The following is a 25,381-nucleotide window of genomic DNA, read 5'->3' as shown; positions in this document are numbered from 1 at the left end:
AATCCCTCATTAGCCTGGCTCCACTGCTGTCCGACACTTCCCTAAAATACACATTTCGTTAAATACATCCCCGTTGGTTTCTGCCTCACTCATCCAGAAGTCTCTAGACTAAATGAAAACAAGAAGCACAGAAAGAATACCTTTGTGGACATGTGGATGTTGGCTCCTTTATCCAGAAGCAGGGTGACCATGTCGGCGTGGCCCTCCTGTGAGGCCAGATGGAGTGGGGTCACCCCTTGCTTGGTCATGATGTTCGTCTCTGCTCCATAGTTCAGGAGTGTGGAAGCGATCTGCATTTGATTCTTCTTGGCAGCAATATGTAGAGGAGTATAACCATTCTGGAAATCAACAAATCAATTAATCTAAAAAGTCTGTGCCATCTAGACAAGCAGTATAGCTTTACCATATGCCTGTAGGTTTAGCAAAGACCCTAATACAAAACTGAAGGAAATAAGAGTTTCAAGTCAACAGAAAAGTCAGAAGTGACTTTACAGTGAGTCCAAACTCTCACCCATCACAAGTTTCCAACCAGCAGAACCCAAATCTTTGTGACCAATGTCACAAGGCACTCAGGGTATCATTAAAAGCCTCCAGACTTAAACTCTTGCTGATCCCTGGCTTTCAGAGGTCATATTCTGATGGAAAAGGCAGTGAACGACAAAACTGGTTTATGTTATGGTCATAGCGGTTCATAATCGGCACAGCCATAAAGCAAATGGTCAGTGCACAGCCTGGTAGCCCTTCATCTCTACAGCCTGTTTGGCTCCAAAGTAAGTATCTGAGGCTACAGTTTTCTGTGGGAGCTCGGAAGAGGACAAGAGAAACTCACTTTGCTTAAAAGAACAAAACCCAAACCCTATATTGAAAGAAAAATCAAATAGGCAAACAGAATTCTGGAACATGTCTAAGTCTGGAACCTATAGTGTTTTCTTTCCTTTCATCAAGTCTGGTAGAATTTTCCATGAAAAGATGTGAGAGAAATCAAAAACAGGAGCTTTGTTATTAATGGTGACATGCTGAAGGGAATGACAGCGTATTAATCAACAGGCTTTGTGAAGCCACAGTAAGAGGCAACTTTAGGTCATGTCATTTCCTTAAGTCTAACTGCAAAGTGTATCAAATACTAAGAAGGAGTTTTAAGAATTTAAATGTCCTTATGTGTTGTCAAGAGACCCTGATCCTCAAAAGGCCCTACATTATCTCTCTACTCTATTCCCTTTCACTAAGCAAAAATAAGGACATCTCAGTTTAGATAAGTGATATTTCTCCTTCTGCTGAGAAATTCAGCCACTCTCCTTGGGAGCTTTGGTTAGGTCTGACATAGATCTCCGTGCTCCAGGTGCTCTAGGACACTGCACTTGGCCCCATGGGCACTGATGATTAGAAAGCACATGGATTTCCATGGAGCTCATAAGTTTAGGCATTTCCTTTTGCTACCATGTGTTTTTCTTAGCCCAATTTCACCAATTTCTGCAGCACGGGCTCAATACCAAGATCAGTTAGTGTCAGGGTGGACATAATGGGCTTAGGAAAGTGTCAGCGTGAACCCGCAAATTTAGATAAAGTAAAAGACTTATGAGGAGAATGATAAGGAGGTTTTGCTAAGACACAGGATCATCAAAGAGGGTGACGATTTTGATAATAGGAGAGGTCTGTGAAGAGGGGAATCCTTATTCCATCAAGAGTGAAACTTTTTGGAACTACCCCCAGTGAAGTCTAAAAGAAGGTTCTGGACCCTGGCAGAAAGCAGCAAAGAGGTTCCAGTGTCCAAGGTATTATGTGTTTGACAGCTTGGGGGTGGGCTGGGGGCAACTGCAGCGAATAGGAAGTGGAAAGTGGGGGTAGAGGTGGAAGCCCCTTGAAGTGGACACAAGCTGAGGGGCTTCTGCTCACTGACAGGCTGGGCAGTGAGTGGGACACCAGAGTCACCTACACATGGCCCTACTGTGGGCTGTGGAGCAGAGGACTGGGGTAGCTCATCTTCTGGACTCTGGCGTGCCTGAGAGGGAGGGGGGCTGTGGAGCAGGAGGTCAAGGAAAACTATATACACAATTTCATAATTAAAGTCCTCCTAAGTAGGTGGGAGGTCTCTTTGGAGGAGACATGGGCTTTATAGTTTTACTACAGCCCAGTCCTATTTCACAGCAAAAGCTCAAATAAAGTGTTGTGTCAAGTACTAATAGACTCTCTCTATCCGTGTTGGGAATGGTCAACCTGGAAAGTTAATCAGGGAGTAATTTTTATTTCCTTGAAATACTTGCTCTGCATTTCTTCCTGCAAACTAAGTGAAAACCTACCTACTGAGGAGTCATCACAGGGACATGCAAGTGAATGACATGATTACTCTCTTCAAGTAACATAACCTCACAGAAGGAAAGACAGAAAATAAGTGCAGAATTGAGGAGATTACAGAGAAAAGGGTAAAAGGAGTCCTAACAGTGTGTACAATGATACAAGTTGGCTCTTCTCTTTTGAAAGTTTAAAAATTTTGTGGCATTGGGCCTTCCCTGGTGGAGCAGCGGTTGAGCGCTGGGCTGCGAAGCTGCCCACAGCCTCTGCAGAGCCGGTTCAATCTCTGGCCACCAGCGAGGGTCCCACATGGCACGACAGACCTCTCCTGCTACGCCCACTGCTCCCCTCAGCAGTGTATTTCGTCCGTCTGCCTGGTCTGTTCCCCACTCTGGCTCTGGTGAATCCTCTCACCCTCCCATGCTTCTGACTGTACCCAGTGCTTGTATAAATAAATAAATCTTTAAAAATAAATAAATAAATAAAAATGTTGTGGTAAGCTGGTTTATTTGTGTCAATAAAACCTGTGTATGTGTACACGCACATGTGTATAGATGTATAAGTAGGTATGTGTACAAAGTCATATATGTATTTTATTAGTACAGTGTGTTTATACACAAAATACTCAGAAGACAGTTTTATGTAAAGCATACCCTCTCACTATATATATAATTTAAACAGACATGCGAGTGTGTAGATAGGTACATATTCATATAATACAAGTGGAATGCTCCCTTCCCACTGCCTTGGGACACAGTGGACTCCTGCTTAAGAATATTAGTTCTGAAGTCAGATTTCCTGGGTCTGGGTCAAATCTGAGCGCTAGCATTGACTAGTCATGTGACTTTGGACAAATTATCATTTAAATCTCACTTCCGGGGCTCCCTGGTGTCGCAAGGGATTAAGACACAACCTATGAAGCTGTCCGCAGCCATTGAAGCACCAGGTCGATCCCCCGCCAGGGAAGTGACCCACATGGTGCAGCAGACCTCTCCTGACTCGCCCGCTGCTCCCCTCAGCAGTGTATTTCAGTTGATCTGCCTGTTCTGCTCCCTACTCTGTCTCTGGTGAATCCTCTCACCCCCACACCTCTGGTCTATACCCCGATTCTTGTATACATAAATAAATCTTAAAAACAAAATCTCACTTCCTCATCTGTAAAACAGAAATCTTGGCATACCTTTAGCATGCCCATTTCATGGAATTACTATGAGATGAAGTGAGACACACATGGAATGTGCTAGGTCAGCGGCCGCTACACAGAGAGCAGCTACTGTGTCAACCGACAGAGCGAGAAACGCATCCCACTGAAATACCTCTATTTGAAATAAACACTGCCGTTTCCAGAATGAATCAACAAAAGCAGGAGTGATGGCTGGATGCATGTTTTGCCAACCACACATAGTGTCAGAGTAACCAAGGGGCAAGTGAAATGGTGGAAATGCCCTGGCTAGGGAGTCCATGTTGGGGTGCTTGAGAAGTTGGGTCCATACACAGCCCAAATGCATTCCTAGCCTAGGAAACAAAAAGGGTGCATGTACGAGTCATACAAGTCAACACAGATGAAACACTGAAAAGACAGAGAACCTTGTCTAGCATGAGGAAACTTTTGAACTCAGAATGAACCAAAAGAAAAAAAAAGGGGGGGGTGGAGGAAGGAAAAACTTGCACCACGTTTATTATATTATTATTCATTATTATTTCTCAAATTCATAGTTCAGTGTCCAAGACACGGAGTGTCAGCAGGAAGCATGATCTCTCTGGGTTCAAGAAGCACATACCCTTAATAATCGCTGGCTCTTAAAAATATGAAAAGGCCTTGTGGAAGCAAGTGGTAAAAATAAATTTTGAAAAAGTGTTGATACCAAAAGCTACTATTACTCAGACCTGTGAGCTCAGCTCACAGTTACCCCTTTTGTCGCGACTCCTTTCTGGGGTCCTCACCTTGGCAGTGGCGTGAGGGGAAGCACCCTTCTCCAGTAACAGCAGCGCCACCTTCTGGTTGTCATAATGAGCAGCAACATGGAGCGGGGTAAGGCCATTCTGTAAAGGGTGTGTTTAAGTGTCAGCATTAATAAATGAGAGTTAGCTGCCCTGAACCTACTAGGATGCCTGAAAACGGATATCTCGATTAATTCCATGTTAATTAATTAATATATTCAATGGTGGGGGGAAAGAATAAAAATGAACAAATACCTACCTATTTTCACATGAGAAACTTAACAAAAACTGGAAATGATAGGTTAAGTGACCCGGCATTTTCATGCACCATAAACAAGAGTCGAAAAATGGTATATAAGATAGGGAGACAACCTAAATGCCCCAAAACAGACGACTGGATCAAGAGGATGTGGTATATATATACACAATGGAATACTACTCAGTGATCAAAAAAGACAAACTCATGCCATTTGTGGCAACATGGATGGAGCTGGAAGGGATTATGCTAAGCAAATGAGTCCTAAGAAAGAGAAAAATATCGGATGGTCTCACTTATAGAGGGAACATAGGAAAACGGAACAAAGAGTCAGGAAAAAGCCAAAATTTGCAAGCTGACTATAGATCTGAGGCTTACAGCAGAACAGGGGCCGGAAGAGCTCAAGGTACTGTGGTGAAAGATCACGGGTCCTATGGTGGTGGGAGAGCTACAGGACTACATCTGAGGGAAAACCAAATACTGTCCAAAAGTTAACCATTATGTAAGAAAATTAAAAAAAAAACTCAATAAATAATAAATGGGGGGGGGACAGGGAGAGGAAGGATTAGGGTCAAAATAAGGGTGGGTGCAATTATATGGGGAATATAAACAAAATGAAAATGCATACATTGTGCAAAAATGAAAAATGATGTAAGAATAATATAAAATATTTAAAAATAAATAATAAATAAATAATAAAAACAAATAAAATAAATAAAAATACTACATAAGAAACATTACATTAACATCACGGGGATTCTTAAGAGAGAAGCTCTGGGTCCTGTTGTGAGAACACAAGGAGCCCGGCTCCACCTGCCCGCTTAACCAGCGCCTATGGAAAAGCATGGACGCCGCCATCTTGAAATCCAAGCCCAGAGCTTTCCCACGTGACTGGGTCATGTGACCTGCATCCCGGAACACCTTACCTTTCCCGCTGAATCTGCGGCTGCCCGACGCTGCAGGAGGAGCTTCGCCACGTCCAGGCTTCCGTACTTGGCCGCGACGTGCAGGGGAGTGAAGCCTTTCTAGAAACAGGAAGAACAGAAGTAGAATATAGTATTAGCTATAATACTATGTTTCCTGTTAATATATGAAACAAACTGTTGAAAATTACTGACTGTTCAATCTGTTGGTCATAAACAGGGAGGAAGGAGGCAAAAGATGAAAATGTAATATAAAAATGTTGAGCTGCATCGAACGAATGTAGAAATTTTATATTAACGCCTTAGAGACTAAAATTTAACTTTACAGCGTTGGGCTTCTTAAAAACCACTGGTGTCGGTACAATGGCTCCAAGGTGCCAGTGGTGAAATAAAGGCTTGTATTTTTCTTGCCTCAAAATCAACAGGGCTGAGACAAGGACTGTCTTTGCTCCACTCCGTCTCTTTCTATCCTTTTCATAAAACCTGAAATCCAAATTTTCGTCACTTAAAATTTAGGCTATTTCAACAGCCATGGTGAAAATTTCACAAATCATTGTGATTCAGTATTTTTTTTTTTTTGCAGAAATAGCAAGATAAAATGGTTGACGGAACAAAAAGGTAGTCACCATCCTAAAGCGCCTCCCATCTGCTCTCCCCTTCCCCAGCTGACCCCACCAATTCCGTCTGTAAAATACCCTCTACTTCAGGCAAGATGTTGTGCTGATTAACACCAGACTTTTAAACACATGGCAGCTTTAAGGCTTTTTTAAAAGACTTCTCTCCTGCACGTTTATACATTCAGAGTCTCCAGTACCTAACCAATTCCACAGTCTCTAATTTGTGGGGTGTTACAAAGACAGTCCAGTGCCTGGCCTCAGATCTCAAGCCTGGCCCAGTTCCTAGGCCATGATCTCAAACCCATCCTCCAGACCAGACAGCCTAGCCACATGCTTTCTGGCACTACCGCGGGAGTTGGGGACTACCCACTCCTGCAGGCCTGTGAGACACACAGCAATTTTGCCTGTTAGGGGGTCTGTGCTATGGCTTATCCTGGGGTCCATTCACAGCCTCGTCCTAATACAGAATCCCTGGAGAAGCACTCTGGCCTTTTCACGGGATCACCACACAAATTATTGTTCATGGAGTTGTTTTTCCTTTTGTTTCTTTTTGAACATTTGGTACTAATAAGTCCTTGGAAGAGCTTGAGTCTTCTGCTTTTCCCAAGTGTGGGACAAATATAGGAAGTGTTTCCTGATTCCTGCATTAAGCTACTGAAGCCAACTCTCGTTAAAGCTCTCCACCCTCCAGTCAGTGCCCACGAAGAATGGGGTGACTCGGCTGGACAGAGTTCCTTGAGACAAGCCAAGTAGCCGAGAAGGAACAATACACTTCTTACCCGTAAGGTTCTGCTGGAGTAGACCCAGCCCGTTTGTAAACTGGGAAGCTATTATTAGACAAACCGACAGAGAATCTTTACTGTAAAATCACAAAATAGGGGTTGGGAAGCTTCTCTTGAGTCATACAACTCCCTTCTCCACTATGTTAATCTCATCAGGATTTCATTACCCCTGATATTTATAAACACTTAAGTAACTTTAATGATGATGAGTCAACTTCTTGCAGAAGTCCAGTCTGCTCCACTGTGGAAGTGAACTGTTTAATGTCTTCTTCCACTTATCTGCCCTACTTTACTCTGGCTTTAGATATATTTCTTAAATCCTCAGAATCTTCGGGAGTAACTGGACTAGGTTTTATTCTCTCTTTCTGAAATGTTCTTATCTTAATTTCATTTATTTATCATCTGATGAGACAATCACCCAGTCTCTCTTGCGCTATGATTGCCAGTGCTCCTTAATTATTATAGTATTTGTTTGTTATTACAGCTATATATTTTTTGATTGTTATTGTTATTACTAATACATATTGTTATTACTACTATTGTTTGTTACTGTTACTACTAGATGTTTGTGCTTTAAATGCATCTTAAAATACTTGTGAATCCTTAGATTTCAGCATTTGAATAAATTGCCAGCGTAGTGCATTAAAACAGCTTACAGCCACAGCCAGCAGGAAGGCAAGGAGGGCATCGCCCCAGGATGAGGGCAGTTCCTACCTGTGAGTGTCCTTTTCCCACAGATGTGGTATTTTTGCTTGAAAATGTCTTTTAAATCTTCTAAATGACTTCATATTTCTGGGAATTATTTTGCTCCACAATCAACTGACTCATCTTAGCCCTTCACTTGTTTGATTTTCCTATTCTTGTGCCTGTTAGATTTCTTTTGCTCCAGTTAGTGTGTGCATGCTTTCTCCTAAGACACATCCAAATGCTGGATTTCACCTTGAATGTATCAAGTTAAGAAAAAAAGATTCTGCCATCACATGCAACTTTGAACTGGCGTAAAATTCAGGCTGGTGTATATTCTTTCTTAGATGATAATAGCAACTCAAAAAGTGTGTTTCTCCAACTCAGTTTTATTTTGACACTGTTCTTCCCCAGACAACAGAGTAGCTGGTAAAGATGAAAGAACAGGCTTGCTGATACAGGGTTCTAGAGAGGACTAAAGCGCTTAACAAATCTAGTATCCAGCCTAGTGCAAGTTTGTGTTTTCCTCCTGAGTAAGATAAGCTCAACATATTTGCAAATCTTATTCTTCATCCTCTTGGGAAGACATTGTCATTTTATAACAGAAAGGGAAGCAAAAGGAACCCTTACTCCACAGATATCATCTTAAACAACAAGACCTGCATGAGAAACAACACTGATGTTAGCCAGAGGGGAGGAAGCCAGCGTTCTTTACTGAAGATACTGCGTCGGTGTGGACAATCCCTACTGGTCACTTAGAAAAGGAATCTAGAATAGTCCAAAAGAAAGCAGTCAGGCAGAGGCCTGGCTTAGAACCACCTTTCCCGACTCTGTGTAGCTGAGCAGAACCACCACCTGCGGGACGTCTCAACCACACCATCAGGCAACCACCCGCCTTACCTTGGTGGCTAAGGAGTGGGCTGCACCTGCTTCCAAGAGCACCGACGCCACGTCCACCTGGCCCTCCCTGGCGGAGATGTGCAGTGGCGTGTAGCCGTTGGTCGTGGCCGCGTCGGGATGGGCCATGTGCTGCAGGAGCAGCTGCACGATCTCGGTCTTACCCAGGCGAGAGGCGATGTGCAAAGGCGTCTGTTCCTCCTACAACTCAAGTCAAGTGGAAAGTCAGTGCCGGGCCAGACCCAGCTTTACTGCCAACTGATTTCACTCACATGTTTTCTGAGGCCTTCATGGACTCTCTAAGAGCTCCTACCCAAAGTGAAATGATTACTATTCCAACCACGACTTATTTTATCTTTCACTGTGGAGCTGACCTGCTTGACCACAAAACCTTCCTTAGATTTTTAAAATGTAGGTACTTCCAGGAAACTGGATGTTGTTTTCTGGGCACATCAGAATGTTTCTCCACTCATGAAGGCTTCAGCCCTCACTGAGGTTTATGCATAAACCAACTCATGATTCTGAGTAAGAAAGAAATCTAGCTCAGGAGTCCTGAGATGTGGAGTCCCATCCAAAAGCTTTCACTAAGAGACAGTATTTACTCTGGGAACTGCACCAAGAGAAAAAGAACCAAGGCTGCTGGAAAACTTTGTTCTTTCCTCCACTCAGCAAGCCAAGGACACAAATGCTGACTCTTTTCTTCAAGGAGACACTGTGGATAAAGAAGATATTGTGATGTGATTTAAAAAGTTGTTCCTGGAAGTGTTGCAGATGAGTTTGGGATTTGCCTGCGGGGTGTCAAAGATGAAATGCAACTCTCTGGCAAGAACCAAATGCGGCTGTTGCCAAGTGCTTTTCATTTGAAAGCAGAGCGACGGTATAGCTGGTATAAGGGGCAGGAAACCACCTGACTGAGTGTGCAGAGAAATTTTTTCAGCGTTAAGAGAACCAGGTCAAATCATTTTCTTGTTAAAAGAAAAGCGTGTGTAACCTTAGTGGTGAAAAGAGGTATATCTTACAATCCGCCCAAGGACATGTCATAGCAAAAGTGAGGAAGGAAAGCTGGGCCAGCTTTCCAGGGCTAAGAATGAATGGAGAACAGATATAATAGAGCAGGAAGGGGCTTTTCAAGTAAATGCAGTTACAAGAAAAGACATATGAAGAAGGAAGAGAAAGATGAAATTCCATTGCATGAGTTTCAGAATAGAGAGAAATAATAACACAATCATTTTGGCAATAGTATTGAATTTTTTTTTAAAATGTGCAACTTATAAGCTTTCTTCCTGCACAATACATACTTGTTCCTGTCCTTATAATAGATCTAAAAGGAAGGGATGACATATGTATATTATACTATTATTCACAAATAGGAGATTAAGGGGTAAATGAGTTCTGTAGGATTTTCTTCTTTTTTTTTTTTTTTAAGATTTATTTATTTATTTATACAAGCACTGAGTACAGTCAGAAGCATGGGAGGGTGAGATAATTCACCAGAGCCAGAGCGGGGAACAGAACAGGCAGACCGACAAAATACACTGCTGAGGGGAGCAGCGGGCGTGGCAGGAAAGGTCTGTCGTGCCATGTGGGACCCTCGCTGGTAGCCAGGGATCGAACCAGCGCTGCAGAGGCCACGGGCAGTTTCGCAGCCCAGAGCCTAACCACTGCACCATCAGGGGAGGCCCTGTAGGATTTTCTAATTATTAAAATAAGACTTGAATTCAGGCATTGAAATCTAAAGACATTTCTTTGTCTATACAGGCTACAGAAATAGATAAAGTAAGATGGCCAGTAAAAAAACCTGATAATTCTTTAGAAGATACAGCTTTCTCTCATGTACAGAGGGGAAAGAGGTTCTTAGGAATTGCATTTTTTAGGGAAAAAAAAGGTAACCAATCTGACCATAGGCTAATTGACATAAACTAGAGTTACATTCCTACAGCAAATTTCAGGTCATTCTATCGGGAAGTTTTAAGTAAAGACCCTAGGGGTCTTTTAAGTAAAGACCCCATTTCTAGTATTACACAATCAGTTGTCTGTTTCATTCACTCCTTTTTCAACCACTTATTCCAGTTCAGGGTCATGGGCAGCCAGAGATGATCCTGGCAGCTCAGAGTATAGTGGGCCATGACCCTGGAGGGCACCCCTCCATTGCAGGGCACAACACACCATGCTCCCTCCGGCTAGGACAACTGAGATGCCAGTCATCCTCTCGTGCACTTCTTCGGGGCCTGGGAGAACACTGGTATCCAGGAGAAAAACCGCTCAGATGTGGGGCACACGTGCCAGCTCCCCACTGACTGTGGTCCCAGGGATAGACCGGGATGGACTGTCTTTATTCTCTTCTGCATAATAATGAAATGAAGTTGAACAAAATAACTTTATGGAAAACCTGCTGTGTATTGGGAGTAGGCAAAAAATATGCCTTATCACCTATTATTATTTAATCATAAGGCATTGTTTCTAAATTCAATTGAGAATTCAGACTGCCTAGCACAGAGCCCCTGACCTTGTAGCTAGTGTAAAAACTGAGCATAATGGGAATTGTAGAGTGATGAAGTTAGGGTAAGAGTTTTCAGACGGGCATATACATGTGTGCGCAGGCACGCGCGTGCAGGCACACATGTGTGTGTGCGTGTGTGTGTGTGTATTAGGAAGCCAAGGGGTAAACAGATCAGAGATGTGTCCATTTTCCTGCCCGGCACTCCCTCCAACCTTCTTTTGGGAACAGCTCCGCCCTCCTTTGAGTGAGGAGGGCACCCCAGACTGCATGCAGTTCTAGAGGGACTGCCACTCGCCTCACCCCCTTCATGAGTGGGCCAGATAAGCTCAGGTAAGGAAAGAACCTAATTAGAATCTAATGGGTTGTCTGTGCTGGAAGAGAAAAAGTTTCTCTTTACATATGAAATGGGTGAGAAGTGATCTCAGCAAAGAGGTAGAAGCAAGATACACAAGCAGAGGAGAAACCCTCTTCCTTATCCTTCCCAGTGTGTGACCTAAAAATCTTGACTATTAGGGCCCTGAATCACCCTGGTCCACAGGGACACTCTGCACATCAGGTAAGATCATCTGTGTTGAGCCTCCCTGTGGCACAAGGGGTTAAGACGCAACATATGAAGCTGTCTGCAGCCACTGCAGTATGAGTTTGATCCCTGGCCAGGGAGCTACCCACAGGGTGCAGCAGACCTCTCCTACCTTGCCCAACTGCTCCCTTCAGCAGTATCTTCTGTCCATCTGCCTGTTCTGCTCCCCGCTCTGTCTCTGGTGAACCCTCTCACCCCCCACACCTCTGGCCTGTACACCAGTGCTTGTATAAATAAATTTTTTTTTTAATTTTTAAAAAATAAAATTGCTTTCATAGGTAAACAAAAATATCATGTAAGACAATACTGTATTTCCCAGAAACACTAAATTGTGCTTTTTAAATACAAATGTTTCTGAGATCGGGGTGCATTTTGCATATGTATTTCCGGTAGCTTCTTTATTACCTGAATAGACATGCAACTGAATTAAGCCTTTTCCGAAACAAAGATGGCATTAAGGTTTCTAAAACATTTTCAAAACAAGGAAATGGAGAAGAGCAGCCTGCTTTGGAGACAGGACTCAGGCATATCACGGAAGGGAGGAGGTAGAGGGGGCCGCACCTACCCTGGCTCTGGCATCCACAAGGGCGCCGTTCCTCAGCAGGCACCGGACCACCTCCACCTGCCCGGCACGGGCCGCCATGTGCAGTGCGGTCTCCCCCCGCTGTCAGGAAACAAGAACCATGGAATGATGAGTGAACTGACCAATCTGGATGAGGACAATAAAGGTGTGCCTCTTTGTGAAATTCAGCAATACATCCAAAGGTTTAAGCAATCTCTGAAAAGACATGGTGATTTCGTAATTAGTCTGGAAAAACACAGGTTTGTATGTTCTCCATCTTCATGAGGATAAAGCAAACACCTAAGCCTATTCTTTTTTTCAGCCTACGACAAAGCAGCAAACTTACCCCAATGTCCAGGCTACCCTGAGTCGAAACTTCACCATCAGCCTGGCCACTTACATCGTTTTGGTGACATGAAGTGGTCTTTTACCCTTCGAGCCTCAAATCTGTCATCGTGGCACTTCACTATGTGATGACAACTTGATCTCCTTTTTATGAGCACGTCTACATACTGAAGGTGAAGGGAGCGTGTTGCAAACAATCACGCCACTGGTACCATGTAGAAGTTGTCCCTTTCCAAAATTCCACATTGATTGCTGAAATGAACTATTATTTTACTACAGATTTGTCTTTGTGTTATGAGACTGCCCTATAAGTGATCAGACAAATTTGACTTTCCCAGGAGGTCCCTAATTTGTCACCCATGAGCATAATGATAGGCAGGTACTTAAAAGAACTACAGAGTGGGGACAGTCCTACCTGGTGATGACAGTCACTCTGAGCACTGGCCATTCCCCAAGTCTCCCCAGCACCAAATCAAGGCATGACACACTCATCAGGAAAGGGTGTTAAAAAAGATGGGAGTTAGATGTCAGGGGTTTTCTCTTTGGGAAGCTTGTTAATTATTGCCTCAAAGACAGAGGTGCTTTTAAAATCAAAATGTTTTCGAACCACAGGTAGCTCTGAAGAAGGCAGGTATTGATTCACTGAAACCATCTGGCAGTGTTAAAGGAACAGGGTGCTGGGAGACAAGTCTTCACTCGTAGTCATCGCAACTATTCTAGCAACGAAAGATGATTTCAACCAAGTCAAGTTGACTATTCCAAAGAACAATCGCTACTGACTTTGGTAATTGGATATTTCTTAAAAATCCACAGAATAATATTTTCTGATTCCTTGCACAATAAATCCGTAAGTCTACAAGAACTAATATGCCATTTGTGTCATAGCTCACAGTTCCGTTTTACCCTTTATTCAGAGGCCCATTCCTTACAATATCATAAGTGATTTTAAAAGATTTGATTTTGAACGCACTAACCTGGACATCTACTTGAATTTTCTTTTTTGTTCGTGATTTGTTTAACCTCTTATTTTCTGATGGTACATTTGGACTTTTGTAAAGTGAGTGTAGCAGGAGTGTGCTGCTTTATAAAATGACATATTTTTATAATAGTAATAATTCATCTTCAGACTTTGTGGGTAGATGGTAAGATTTTTTCCTCTTCGGATGAACATGATTTCTAATTTGCTTTCCATATCACTTACTACTATCCCTAAATAGACAAAGGTAAGATCTTCTAACTAGCAAAAATAAAAACCCTCAAATCTTTACCCTACTCTAAGTCTTATAAAAGTATAGCAATTTTACTTTATTTTAGTAGGTATGAAAAGACAAGGACAAATTTCCTCATAAGAAGTAAAGTCACAGAGGCCCTAGGAGGCCCTTCTCAATGACGAATGCATATGTACATTACAAGCCAAGCTTTATAAATAAAGGGTTTATAAAATGTTTCCTATGGTAGCCCTAGTATTTCTAATACTCTGATTTTATACTTAAAATAACTTACTTTTATGATGTTTCCATATATGAAATTGATGAGTTAGATTAAAAACCTAATCTAAACTATTAGACATCATATCCAAAGGAAAGGTGTAGGTGGGTATGGTCTTGTTCAAGTCTTATTTAATGACACTGAGGTAGCTGACTTTCATTATGAATTACCTGTATCCTTTTATTTTTATATTACCCTTATTTATACATAAGTATCCATAGAGAAATGAGAGGATAAACATAGTTTTAATCAACAGCTTCATATTTTTGTTGGGCATCTCATCTTATTCAATGCCATTGTTTTCTTTATAAAGATAAACTAATTGTCTTTAAGAATTATGGGAAATTCTTCAATAGAATATAAAGTGTGACCTTTGCCAGGAATCCCTTTATTGGTTATAGGAAGAGGAGAAAACTTAGCCACGCTCTGAACTGTGCTCTGCATACCCCCCACAAGTGTTTGCTTTTCTCCTCCCAAGGGGGACGGGTATCTTCTACACCCAGGGTTGACAGTGAAGAGTTCGGATGATGGATGTATTATAGCTGGCAGTTCAGCTGTCTAGGTCTTAGAGTGCATTTATTTGTCAGCTTTCTGGAAAAGGAGCTTTGCAGTAACACTAGCTGCATGATGGAGTTACTGGTACACGTCACACTTGGACTGGATTCTGAGACAAAAACAAGACTGGCCAGAGAACATAAGCTCACATCCAAAGCTGGTAGTGACTGTCATGCCCTCTTCCAGTTGTTAGAACCAATGCCACTGACAGCGAAGTTGACTTCCACGTTGGCCGCATCAAGTTGGGAAGCATCAAAGCACAACAGACAGCATTGCATTCAACAATGCAACAAGATTTCAGGCAACACACAAAGGCTCCAAAGGCAGGGACTTTGGGTTCAGGAGGTGACTGGTTCTGACAGAGCAAGCAGGCAGTCAGTGACCACAGAGCTCTTCATCAACCTGCAAAGAGTTTTCGATCCAGCAGCCAGAACCCCACGTTGTGAGAACACGCAAGTTCACAGGCATCCCACTGCTAGAGAAAGTCATATTCCTCCAGTGCAGGGTTGCCAGATGAGCGAATCAAAATACAGGATTGGCCAGTAAACTTTCATTAACAATGACAAACAGAGAATGATTATTTTAGCATCATTATTTCAAACATTGCATGGGACATACATACTAAAATAATTATCCATTGTTTATCTGACATTTAAATTTAACTGGCAGTCCTATATTTTATCTGGCAACCATGTCTATATGGCATTTGCTCCCTGAAGAACACATGGCACAAAAATGGAAATTAACAACCAGAAAAAGGAGTAAGAAATGTGTGGAGGAGATGATTATGTTGGTTGGTGTCTCTCAAGTATTTGTTTTATGGGGCTGAAGGGACGAAAAGGAATGCAATGAACACATGAGAAAATGAAATAAAATGAAGACCCTAATGATGACCAACAATTGGAAGCTAAAATTTAATATAGCAATTTCTAAATTTGGGAAACTTAAAGAATCTAAAGGCTATCAATTAATTTTTTAGTAATTTTTATCTGTACAGCTACTTGTAACCTACATAACATTTTTTTCTGAGTGGAGCATATCAATACGGATTAAAAGCATCACTGTGAAATGATTTGGAGCTGGTAAGAAATAAATTAAGAATGACCACAGAATCACACAATCATTCCACGCAGATTTTCTTGATGCTTTTGCAAAAATCTCTCCTCAAGAGATTAACTTAGGAGATTTCAATCAAGCACCATGTAGAATATACATGTATATGTTATTATTATAACACAATAATCTAATTCAGCCTATGTCTTCATTGCCTGTGATCTTGTAGGCACCAGGATGCAAACAGGGAAAAAATAGTAAAGTGGGAAATTATTGAGTATTTGTTCTTGAAAGTTACTGGTTTATATAGATCTCAGTTTTAAAAAGGGAGATGGTTATTTCTGAACAATAAAAAAAAAGAAGGATGTTGATTTCTTTGAAATTCTAGGAAGTGACTCAAATTAAATTCAGCTTGGCACGTTGTGAAATTACTCTTACCCTTATTGGAGTAATTAAAAGTTAGCATTTAATATTATTATTTTAGGAGCAATGGATTATAACTAGGGAAATTTGTAGACAAAGATTTTACGTTTAAATTCTTAACTGATTTTATGCTCCACTATGAATGTTATAAATAGCATTCAGATTCAAATTGTTTCACATGGATCTTGCCCATGCATCTGAAACTTCAGCACAGAAACAATGTGCAAATTACAAAGGAATAAGAATGTGAGAGGGAATACAAATAAAAAGTGAATGGAACATTCTGTTTCACAACTCAAATTGACGAGAAACCCAAAACTGGCAGCAGTGGACAACCAATGGCCTTGGAGAATATGATTCATTTTAAGAATTAGCACTAATATTTATTTGGGAGAGTTAATTCTGTTACCCACTTTGAAATAATCTCACTATTCTCATGGCCCCTGTCAGCTTCAAATACACAACTGTATCTTGTGTACAGCAAGTTCTCTTGCTTGGGAGAAAACTTGCAGTGAATGATCAACATTTAAAGAGGCACAGTCCAAGAAAGCGAGAGAAATATAAAGAACTGAGAAGTGCCAATCCTCACTCGCAGTAGGTGGAGCGATTCTGAGGTATCCAGTAAATTTACCGGCCAAATGAAAGTTGTCTGGAGATCAACTTTCATTTTGGGAGACACAGGAAAGTTGCAATAATTTAACTCCTTTCAAGGAAGAAAGGACACCAGTCCAGCAAACAAAATCAAATCAAGACAGGCTGAAAAATTGGAATATCTATGTAATTGCTGGAGGAAGAATTTCCTATCAAGTCAAAAGCCCTAAATGGTGCATCTATGATCAGTCTTCCATATGACTAGTTGAAATTATCCAGAGCACAATTTACTCAAGCATCTAGAATGAGCCTTGAAAAGCATGTTGCAACCAATCACTCAGGATATTCAGAGGAGCTTCTAAAATGTGTTTTGTTTGAATCAATGTAAAAAAGAGCCATGGTTCATCCATCTGCTCCCGGAAGCTGACACGGGTCATCCGCCACAGCTCCCATTTCATTGTCTAACTCATTGCTTTTCCTTTGAGACTCTTCTCCGTCAAGTTCCAGCCATTCCTTAATGGTATGTTGTCACGGGTCTTCTCCCAGCTGGGCCGCTGGCTTCAAAGACACACACACAACACGCATCCCTACACACACCCACACGCGCCTTTTCCTTTCGCACTTTCTCCCTGGGGTTATTCTGACCCAAACCATACTCACAATGTTAGTGACATCTGGAGAGGCTCCGTTCTGCAGCAGAAGGAGGACAATGTTCAAGTGGCCCATGAAGGCAGCCACATGTATTGGTGTGAGGCCAGACTGCGAAACAAAGCAACAGCAAATTTTACTCCTCTGCACCGGTGGGGGCTGTGGGGCTTCTTCAGATCAATGGAAACTCGAGTGAAGAGGACAGAAGATGGATGAAAGGAAGGGGGAAAGAAGTAAGAGAAGGAATGTTTGGTGACAGGCTGAAACATTGTTCTACCTCTGTGATAGCTTGGATTGAAGCCCCATATTTCACCAGCAGTTCCATGACTTTGATGCGGTTTTTCTTGCAGGCAATGTGCAGTGGAGTAAAACCATTCTGTGCAAAAGACAATCAGGTTAGTTGGAAACATGCAGAAACGATTTTCACACAACTCCATGCTGGCACATTGCAAGCAATCATGTTACATCGTCACAATAACGTTACCATTTCTTCAAGCCGCAGGTGCTGCTAGGAGCTAAGAAAAGAGGTGGTGTGTTCTGTAAGCCCTGAGCTTGACTTAGAATGTGGTGGCCTGGATGTCATTCTGGGTGTGTGGTTACAGAGAAAACAAAAGGAAAGCAAAGCACATGGACCTACTCTTCAAAGAAGCAAAAACAGAGGGGCAATCATACTGTGGAAGTTCCATGATGGGTTTGCATTTGGAAATGTCTTGAAAATACAAAAAGTTAAGCATGCTATTTTCTGACAAAGGGTCATTTCTGAGCACATGAAAAATTTTCAATTCTTTTGCTTCCAAAATCGAACATGACTGCCCCTGTAATAATTTTTTTGGTTCTGTTACCATTTTCTTCAAGGCAGAGGTGTTGCAAATGAGCCGAACTCTTTATTTATGTTGACAATTTTTTTATGTCTACTAAGAGTTACATTTCTTATGTTTAAATGTTTTTATGAGGTGTTGGGTATTAGCAGGTCATTATCTCCATAAAACTTGCTATTCCGATGTTACATCTTATATTTAAAGCTTTTTATAACCTGTTGCAATCAGATACGATTAATTTGATAAATTACTATTTCAGTGCCCGAATACTTTTCAAGAAAGGTATGGAGAATTTCTGGAATCACTGGAGGGAGATACTTCTCAGAGATAAAGGATTGTAGAGAAGTCTTTAAGAAACTAACTTTCCAAAAACTAGGCTAATGTGCTGAATTTGGGGGAAATTATCTAAAAATAGGTTAACCAGCCCCATACTTACTCTTTATAGGCTATACTAAAGCATATTTTTATTTGAATCATATCTCCTATATAGAAAGCCATATCTATCTTGCATTATTCTACCAGTTCTGTTAACAGTTTTACCTGTCCTAGTGCGGACTAATTAGCAGTCAATATTCTTCTACACTGGCCATTCTAAGATGTTGCTTAACCTAATGAACAATTATTTTCACAATGTCTGTTATATTCTATTGATGGAATAAGCCATAAATAACCACATATACAGGCAGTGCTTAAAAGTCTGCAGCGATTACATTGTGATACTTCATAAGTTTACTGACCACCATACAATTGAAAATAAGAATTTTTCTCAGTATGAGAAAATAAATACCCTCCCATAATTGCACATAATCCAAAAAGTATAGTTGTATCCCTGGTAAATTATTTTTTAAAGAAATGATTCCAATGGAAAACTTCTAATAAAAATAGCTTCAAGATTTGATCTTTCTGCTGACATTCTCTCATTCTAAATGTTGCTTGTCTGAAGACCAATTTAACTGACATCAACCAGATAAACATATAGGGAAGAAAGGATTTGCTTTTAGTTTGATAATGAGGAAACAGCAGGTATAAATTAGTGCATGCCTAATATTTCTGGTGATCAAGGTTAGGAGATAAGGGAGGCAAGGAAGATTTATTCAACACGCGGGATTCCTGGGGAGACACAGAGGTTACTCCAGGGCAGCCTTACAGGTTTCCCTTGCACGAGGCCTGTAAGGCTTTTTATGAAACACTTTCAGAAGCAGTGAGCTGCTGCCTCTCTGTTCTGTTAGCCCAGCACTGTGTAAGCAGGCTTTAAGGAGGACCTCCAAGTGAATTCTTCCTAGGCTGACACCTCCCACTCTCATCAAGGTCAGATCCATCCACCAGTTAAAAACTTTTCTTGCCAAAAGAGGTTAATGGAGTTCAACTTTTCTCAGTCTTATCCTCCCTCTATATTGAGGCCTCTAGAACTTACTTTAAAAAATCCTACTTCTCAACTTCCACCTTCCAGGGACAATGGCTTTTCACTCCAGAGGTTTCCTGTCTCTCCGCAACTCGCTACTTTGAGGGGTGTTCCCTTGGGGTTCTCCTAAATCTGTGCTTGTTCAGCGCCAGCATTTGCTAGCAAGCTGTGAGGTGAGCAGGCAGCGGTGCAGGTGACGCCCGAGCAGAGCTAAGTGCCCATCTGTCTGCACCGTGTGTTGTTGGTGGCGGCCCCTGTCAACCGGCGTGGCCGGCTTGTCTCGACCTGTACTCAGTGAATGTGGGCTGGGCCAGGTTTACCAGGGCTCTGGCGTTGGGGTTGGCCCTCTTGTCCAGCAGGAGCTTGGTGACACGGTAGTGGCCGCAGTGTGCAGCAACGTGGAGGGCCGTCAGGTAGTCCAGGGTGACATCGTCCACCGGCGCCTTGTGCTGTAGCAGATGCTTCACACACTCCACGTGGTCCCCCTGGGCAGCCATGTGCAGTGGAGACAGCCCGTTCTGCGCATGAGAAGAAAAGCAACCCCCGCCACATGTTAGCCATTACTTCCAGGTTCTGAAACACAACAGAGCCAACTCCTGATCGCCAACACAACAGGTAGCAAGAGGAGAATAACTTCTGTTTGACATGTGAATATATAGCAGATGATGTCTGGTGGTGAAGGAAGCTAAGAGAATCATTTCAGAATCAAGCAAAGTATCTTTGGCAGAAACACAAATTAATATGTCTTTCAGGAATGAACATGTAGTACGTGTGGCAATTCAGTGGGGATTTACCAGGACGAGGGCGATATTAAATTATGAAAGCAAGCGAGAACCGATGCTTCATTTAGCTGTACCTAGTTGCACACACAGCAATCTATTAAATCTGCTGCATGAAATATTTTTAAAGATTTATTTATTTATGCATACAAGAACTGGGGTACCAGCCAGAAGTGCAGGGCGGGGAGGGAGAGGATTCATCAGAGACAGAGTGGGGAGCAGAACAGGCGGATCTACTGAAATCCACTACCAAGGGAAGCAGTACACAAGAGAAGAGAGGTCGGCTGTGCCATGTGGGTCACCTCCCTGGCGGGGATTGAACTCGTGCTGCAGTGGCTGCCGATAGCTCCATAGTGCTAAGACATAACCCCTTGCACCACCAGGGAGGCCCTGCATTAATTTCTTTACTTCTAAATGATGGGGAAAGAGAATGAAGTTGGGGAAGTGGGTGGGTCAGGGAGGGGAGACTATTCATTTCTTAGACCCATGGTACTGAAATTTTAATTCCTCCTTCATATCCCATTCTAGGACATGAACTGGACCTGGAGGAAGCAGTCAGGGGAGAGTCAGAGAGCATGAGCCCCCAGGCGGGGTACAGTAAAGCAATGACTCTTAATATTGTCCACACAATTGGGACAGCAGAATAACCACATTTCTGGAGCTGGGTTGCAGAGAGTTTGCTGGAACATGGAAGGGGCTGGTTGGAGAGTGGGAGGTTAGGCACAGAGCTTCACAGTCACTATAGGGAGAGGCCAGCTTGGAGCTACTGTTCCTTCCCAGATCAAAGAAATCATCAGGAACGAGAACAGGGGTGGCAGAGAAGACTCAATTTGCTGAGAACCAGAATTTTTAAAGTTTAAAGGGAGTGGCAACTACATAGATGAATATTTGCTCAAAGGATGAATAATGGATGTCTCAAGACTGGGAGTCTCATGGAGGGGATGGGAGAATAGTCCCTTTTCATTTCCAAGCTACTGGTATCACCTCACTTCAGCTTAGCTGATCATTTCCATCATGTTCCTTACCCTGCACGCAGCTCTAATTTTGTGATTATCTTCTTGTCTATTTTAGCCACTTAAACTCTGAACTTTTTCAAAATCAGACTGCACATTATTTATCTCAAGAGTCCCTTAGTGACCAGGACACTGCCTAGTGATTTGAGGCACAAGGAGAGATGGAAGGTTGCAGAGAAGTGCACACAAGCACACACTCACAGGAGCCTTATGCTGGATCCTAACATATGAAGGCTACTTGTTTTATAAGAAGATCATTAAAACATTTACAATAGAGTACTTCAAGGTCTTCATTAGTGATCTGACAATTACAGGCAAACTCTGTAGACAAGATTAATTTATAGTTTAAAGAACAACATACCATCCTCAGCTTGCTCTGAACTTTTTAATGGTTTTCACATGTCCTATTTGAAATGTTGTTATTTCCATTTAAATTTCTGTTTCCTCAACAAATTTTTTCATAATTATCTTTGCCACCACCCAGATCAAACGGTTGCATTTTAAAGACAGATGTCTACAACACTCACAGTACAGGATGAGAATCAAACAATGCAGATGCTTTATTTCTCTTTATCATGTGTTTCTGATTTGAAGTCCCCCTTCCTTGGCTGGTGGGGCACATCTTTAAAGAGCAAGTTCATTCTACACCTACTTTAAATGTGGGGAGGTTTTTGCTGTAAATGATTTCAATGAAACATTCACTTAAAAATACAATGTAAGTTGAAAACGATTTGCTTGCATTGGCTGCCTTAATTGTCAAGGTAATTGATGACTTGACAACTTAATAACATCCCACCAACAGCATCTGTGGATACCCATTACCATTCAGGATGTAATACACAGCATCATGAAAACCTCCAACCAGTCAGCTCATCACTGGGTTTTTATTTATATAGATAAGTGTGTGCTCATGGTTGAGCATATTGATGAAATGAGACAGAAAATACCAAATGCACTGCTGGACAATATGCTTGCAAAATGGTGGCCCGTGGCTGGCTTGTCCTAAGTAGTGCCTCCCACATAACCCTGCTAATTCCAATGATAACCAACCAGCTACTGGTGAGTGATTCTTTTTTACTAGTATTACCTAAGAAGTAAAGATGGGGGACCTTAAGGATTCATCTTGCATTACTAATTGTGCTGCCTTAAAAGATAATTTTATAGGTATTTACACAGCCCTGTGGAATCATGAAAATGTAGACTCATAGAATGTAAGTGATATTGTCACTTATATGTATATATAATAGTCTTGTTGATATATAATAGAGTCACATTCAAGATTCCTTCAGCCGTAAGAATAACAGATAAAAAAAGTAGAAAGAACTCCAAGGCACATATTCATCCTAACACATGTATTTGTTAATTTTAAAGAGTTTGGAAAGTTTGATATGCATAGCTCATTCCTAGCACATAAATACTGAGGAACTAGAAAAACTAGCTTGGCTGATGCTTCAATTCAAGAACAGAGAATAGCACCGAAGGGGACAAGAGAGTTCTGGGGATCCCGTGTTGCTCACCACAACTCACCTTGGTCCTTGCCAGCAAGGGGGCACCCCGCTCCAGCAGAAGCTCTACCACTTGGTCATGCCCACTTCGTGCAGCGCAGTGGAGTGGGGTCAGCCCATCCTGACAAGAGAATTCAAAAATTAGGCTTGATTTCACGCACACAAAAAAACCCAAACCAAGATTGCATCTAATGCCTCCGGGAAGGGAGGGTTTCCTGAACTCAGCCTTAGCCACTCTATAGAGCAGAACCAGAATTGCTACTAGTTAACTGATAGAGAAGAAGAAGAGTAAGAGAGAAAATAACACAGAGAAATCTTGATGGAGAGCATGAGAAAGACTGAGACAAAACCGAGAAAGGGAGCACGCAAGAGATCCTGCAAGTGGAGGTTCAATGTAATGAAACTTGGTGCTGTTGGTAGACTCAAGATAACAGGAACGCAGACTATGTCCCATTTACTGACCTTGAGAACCCACTTACAGTACCACACCTGGGAGGATATTGCTAGACTGTTTTCATCTTACTGATTTGTCCATTCATGTTCTGTCTAGAATTGTCACTTCATACTTTCTCCTAAAAAGCTCCCTGAGGCCCCTGTATAAGGGCCATTTCCAGATTCGTCTAATAATTTCCACGCATATTTTTCAGCATTTTAAAACTACATAATTATGTTTTCAAAGGCCAAGTTTATTACAAATAAAGAGCATCCAATAAATTTATAGCACAACTAGATATTGTGTTATTTATAGAACCTTCTAAACTTGATAGTTCTCTGGCAGTTTCTGATTCTAGAGTGACCCCCACCCCATCCACAAATACCTTTTGGCTTTTAGGTTTTGTTTCTCTTGAGGGTGACATGGCCAAGAAACACAGTGAGTGGGAAATAGGAGGCAAAATGTAAGAACAAGACTAAGTGAGAGAAAATGAAGTCCTGATTACATAAATTAACTGGTGGTCTCAAGATTAAGGGGGGGTGGAAATGAAGACTGTCACACAGAAAGAGGTTGGGAAGGTAGGTAGCAGTTAAGAAAGTGAGGTTGAGAGAGTGATAAAGAGAACTCCAGAGCATCTGACTTATCTAGAAGGCCAATGGTCTATCTTCTGTGTCTCTGCCTCCAGGGCCATATCTCCAGGGTACACTTTCCTCCTCAAAGTGTAATTCATCTATTTATAACACTCTGCTGATCCAGCATTCTGGAATCTCTATGCTAGACATTTTCCATTTAGCCTTCCAGTTGCAAGCTCTTCCCTTCCCTGTCCATGTGCGATGAGCTCTCCAGATTGTATCAGTGGGCTCACTTGCCCACTGGCTTCTGGCTGGCCTCAGTCAATGAGAAATGCATCAAAATGTGGAAGACAACTGCCTGAAGGTCCTAAGTATGGTTGTATCTCTCCTGCCAAAACAGCTTTCTCACACAATTCTCTCATTTGAAGTTCTGGAGACCTCCTCTACTTCTCACCGTTCTGGGGCAGGGATGGTAAGTATCTCTACCTACTGTTTCTATCCCCAGGGGTACTCTGGCACCCCCTGTGTCTTCCCTACAGTCCATCCACACTGTTATAAACAGGTGCTTTAACAATCTCTACTCAAATGATCAAATTGGAGTATGGGGCCTCCCCTGGTGGCGCAGCGGTTGAGCGCTAGGCTGCGAAGCTGCCTGCAGCCTCTGCAGCACTGGTTCAATCCCAGGCCACCAGCGAGGGTCCCACATGGCTCAGCAGACCTCTCCTGTCTCACCCGCTGCTCCCCTCAGCAGTGTATTTCATCAGTCTGCCTGTTCTGTTCCCTGCTTTGGTGAATCCTCTCACCCTCCCACGCTTCTGACTATACCCAGTGCTTGTATAAATAAATAAATAAATCTTTAAAAATATATATCTATCAAATTGGAGTATGCTTCTATTTTGAGCTAGGACCTTGACTGCAAATGATAGTTTTTTTGGTGACTCTATGTAGCCAGCATTCAGACAGGCAAATAACCAAAACAGATCTCACAGCAATGGGTTTCTGGAAATTAGCATTAAAAGGTTGTTTTTCCAGAAGAAAAAAAATGTAGTAGGATGCCAGGTTATTTTCAAGTCTGCCAAAGAGGAGCCTCAAAAGAAACTGGGCGGGCAAAGCCACAGAAAGAATTAGGCTTCTGCACACCTTGGTAACAGCACCTGCAGCGAACACAGGGCATGAGCTGCCGCATAAGTTATAAAAGAATCCGAGACAGCTGGTTTCTCAAACATCCTCTTGGTGGGGGTTTTGCTGACATCTAGAGTTTGAGAAATCCACAGAGCAAGTGAAGGCACCACACGCCATCGTCCAGCAGGTGGGGATGACTTTTCTCATCTTATCTAACTTGCAGCCTGACTGAACAATGAGGGGATAAAAATTCTGTGATCAGGTTAAGGCCTCCAAAAACACTCTCAGAATCACAAAAGGAAAATGATGGCGAATACTCAGTAAACCCACAAGAATATCAAGGAACAATAAGAATTAAATCGGCTCTAAATCTTACATTTACTGATGCAATTTATCTAACTGCCTAGAGGAATGTGAATCACCTCAAATTCAATCGCCCGACATGGTCAATCTCAATAAAGCTTTGGACACTTCCTACAGAGTCCAGCATCTCTTTATTGCCCAACCCCCCAACCCAGGAGGGGCAGGACAATTTACTTATATTCTTAAGACTGCATTTGAAGCTGAAAGACTTTTTTTACCTCAAGAGTTCCTTTCCCCGTG

At 42.1% G+C, this 25,381-nt stretch overlaps 1 protein-coding gene across 2 annotated transcripts in view; it reads right to left on the bottom strand.

The window, feature by feature from the left end:
* The window catches only part of ANK2 (ankyrin 2), a gene marked incomplete at both ends in the record, with an annotated part of 208,602 nt that overhangs the window by 92,885 nt on the left and 90,336 nt on the right, over positions 1-25,381 (bottom strand). For both annotated transcript variants that reach the window (XM_084252160.1, XM_084252161.1), the window contains 9 exons: positions 141-338; positions 4,234-4,332; positions 5,413-5,511; positions 8,393-8,590; positions 12,035-12,133; positions 17,147-17,245; positions 17,412-17,510; positions 19,675-19,872; positions 22,674-22,772. In XM_084252160.1, the coding sequence (XP_084108286.1) occupies positions 141-338; positions 4,234-4,332; positions 5,413-5,511; positions 8,393-8,590; positions 12,035-12,133; positions 17,147-17,245; positions 17,412-17,510; positions 19,675-19,872; positions 22,674-22,772 (1,188 nt within the window). The remainder of the gene's footprint in view (positions 1-140; positions 339-4,233; positions 4,333-5,412; positions 5,512-8,392; positions 8,591-12,034; positions 12,134-17,146; positions 17,246-17,411; positions 17,511-19,674; positions 19,873-22,673; positions 22,773-25,381) is intronic.

This window comes from Talpa europaea (assembly GCF_964194135.1).
Source record: "Talpa europaea genome assembly, chromosome: 13".
NCBI classification, from domain to species: Eukaryota; Metazoa; Chordata; class Mammalia; order Eulipotyphla; family Talpidae; genus Talpa; species Talpa europaea.
The sequence above is the reverse complement of the archived record's forward strand: the minus strand, read 5'-3'. Positions and strand labels throughout refer to the sequence as shown.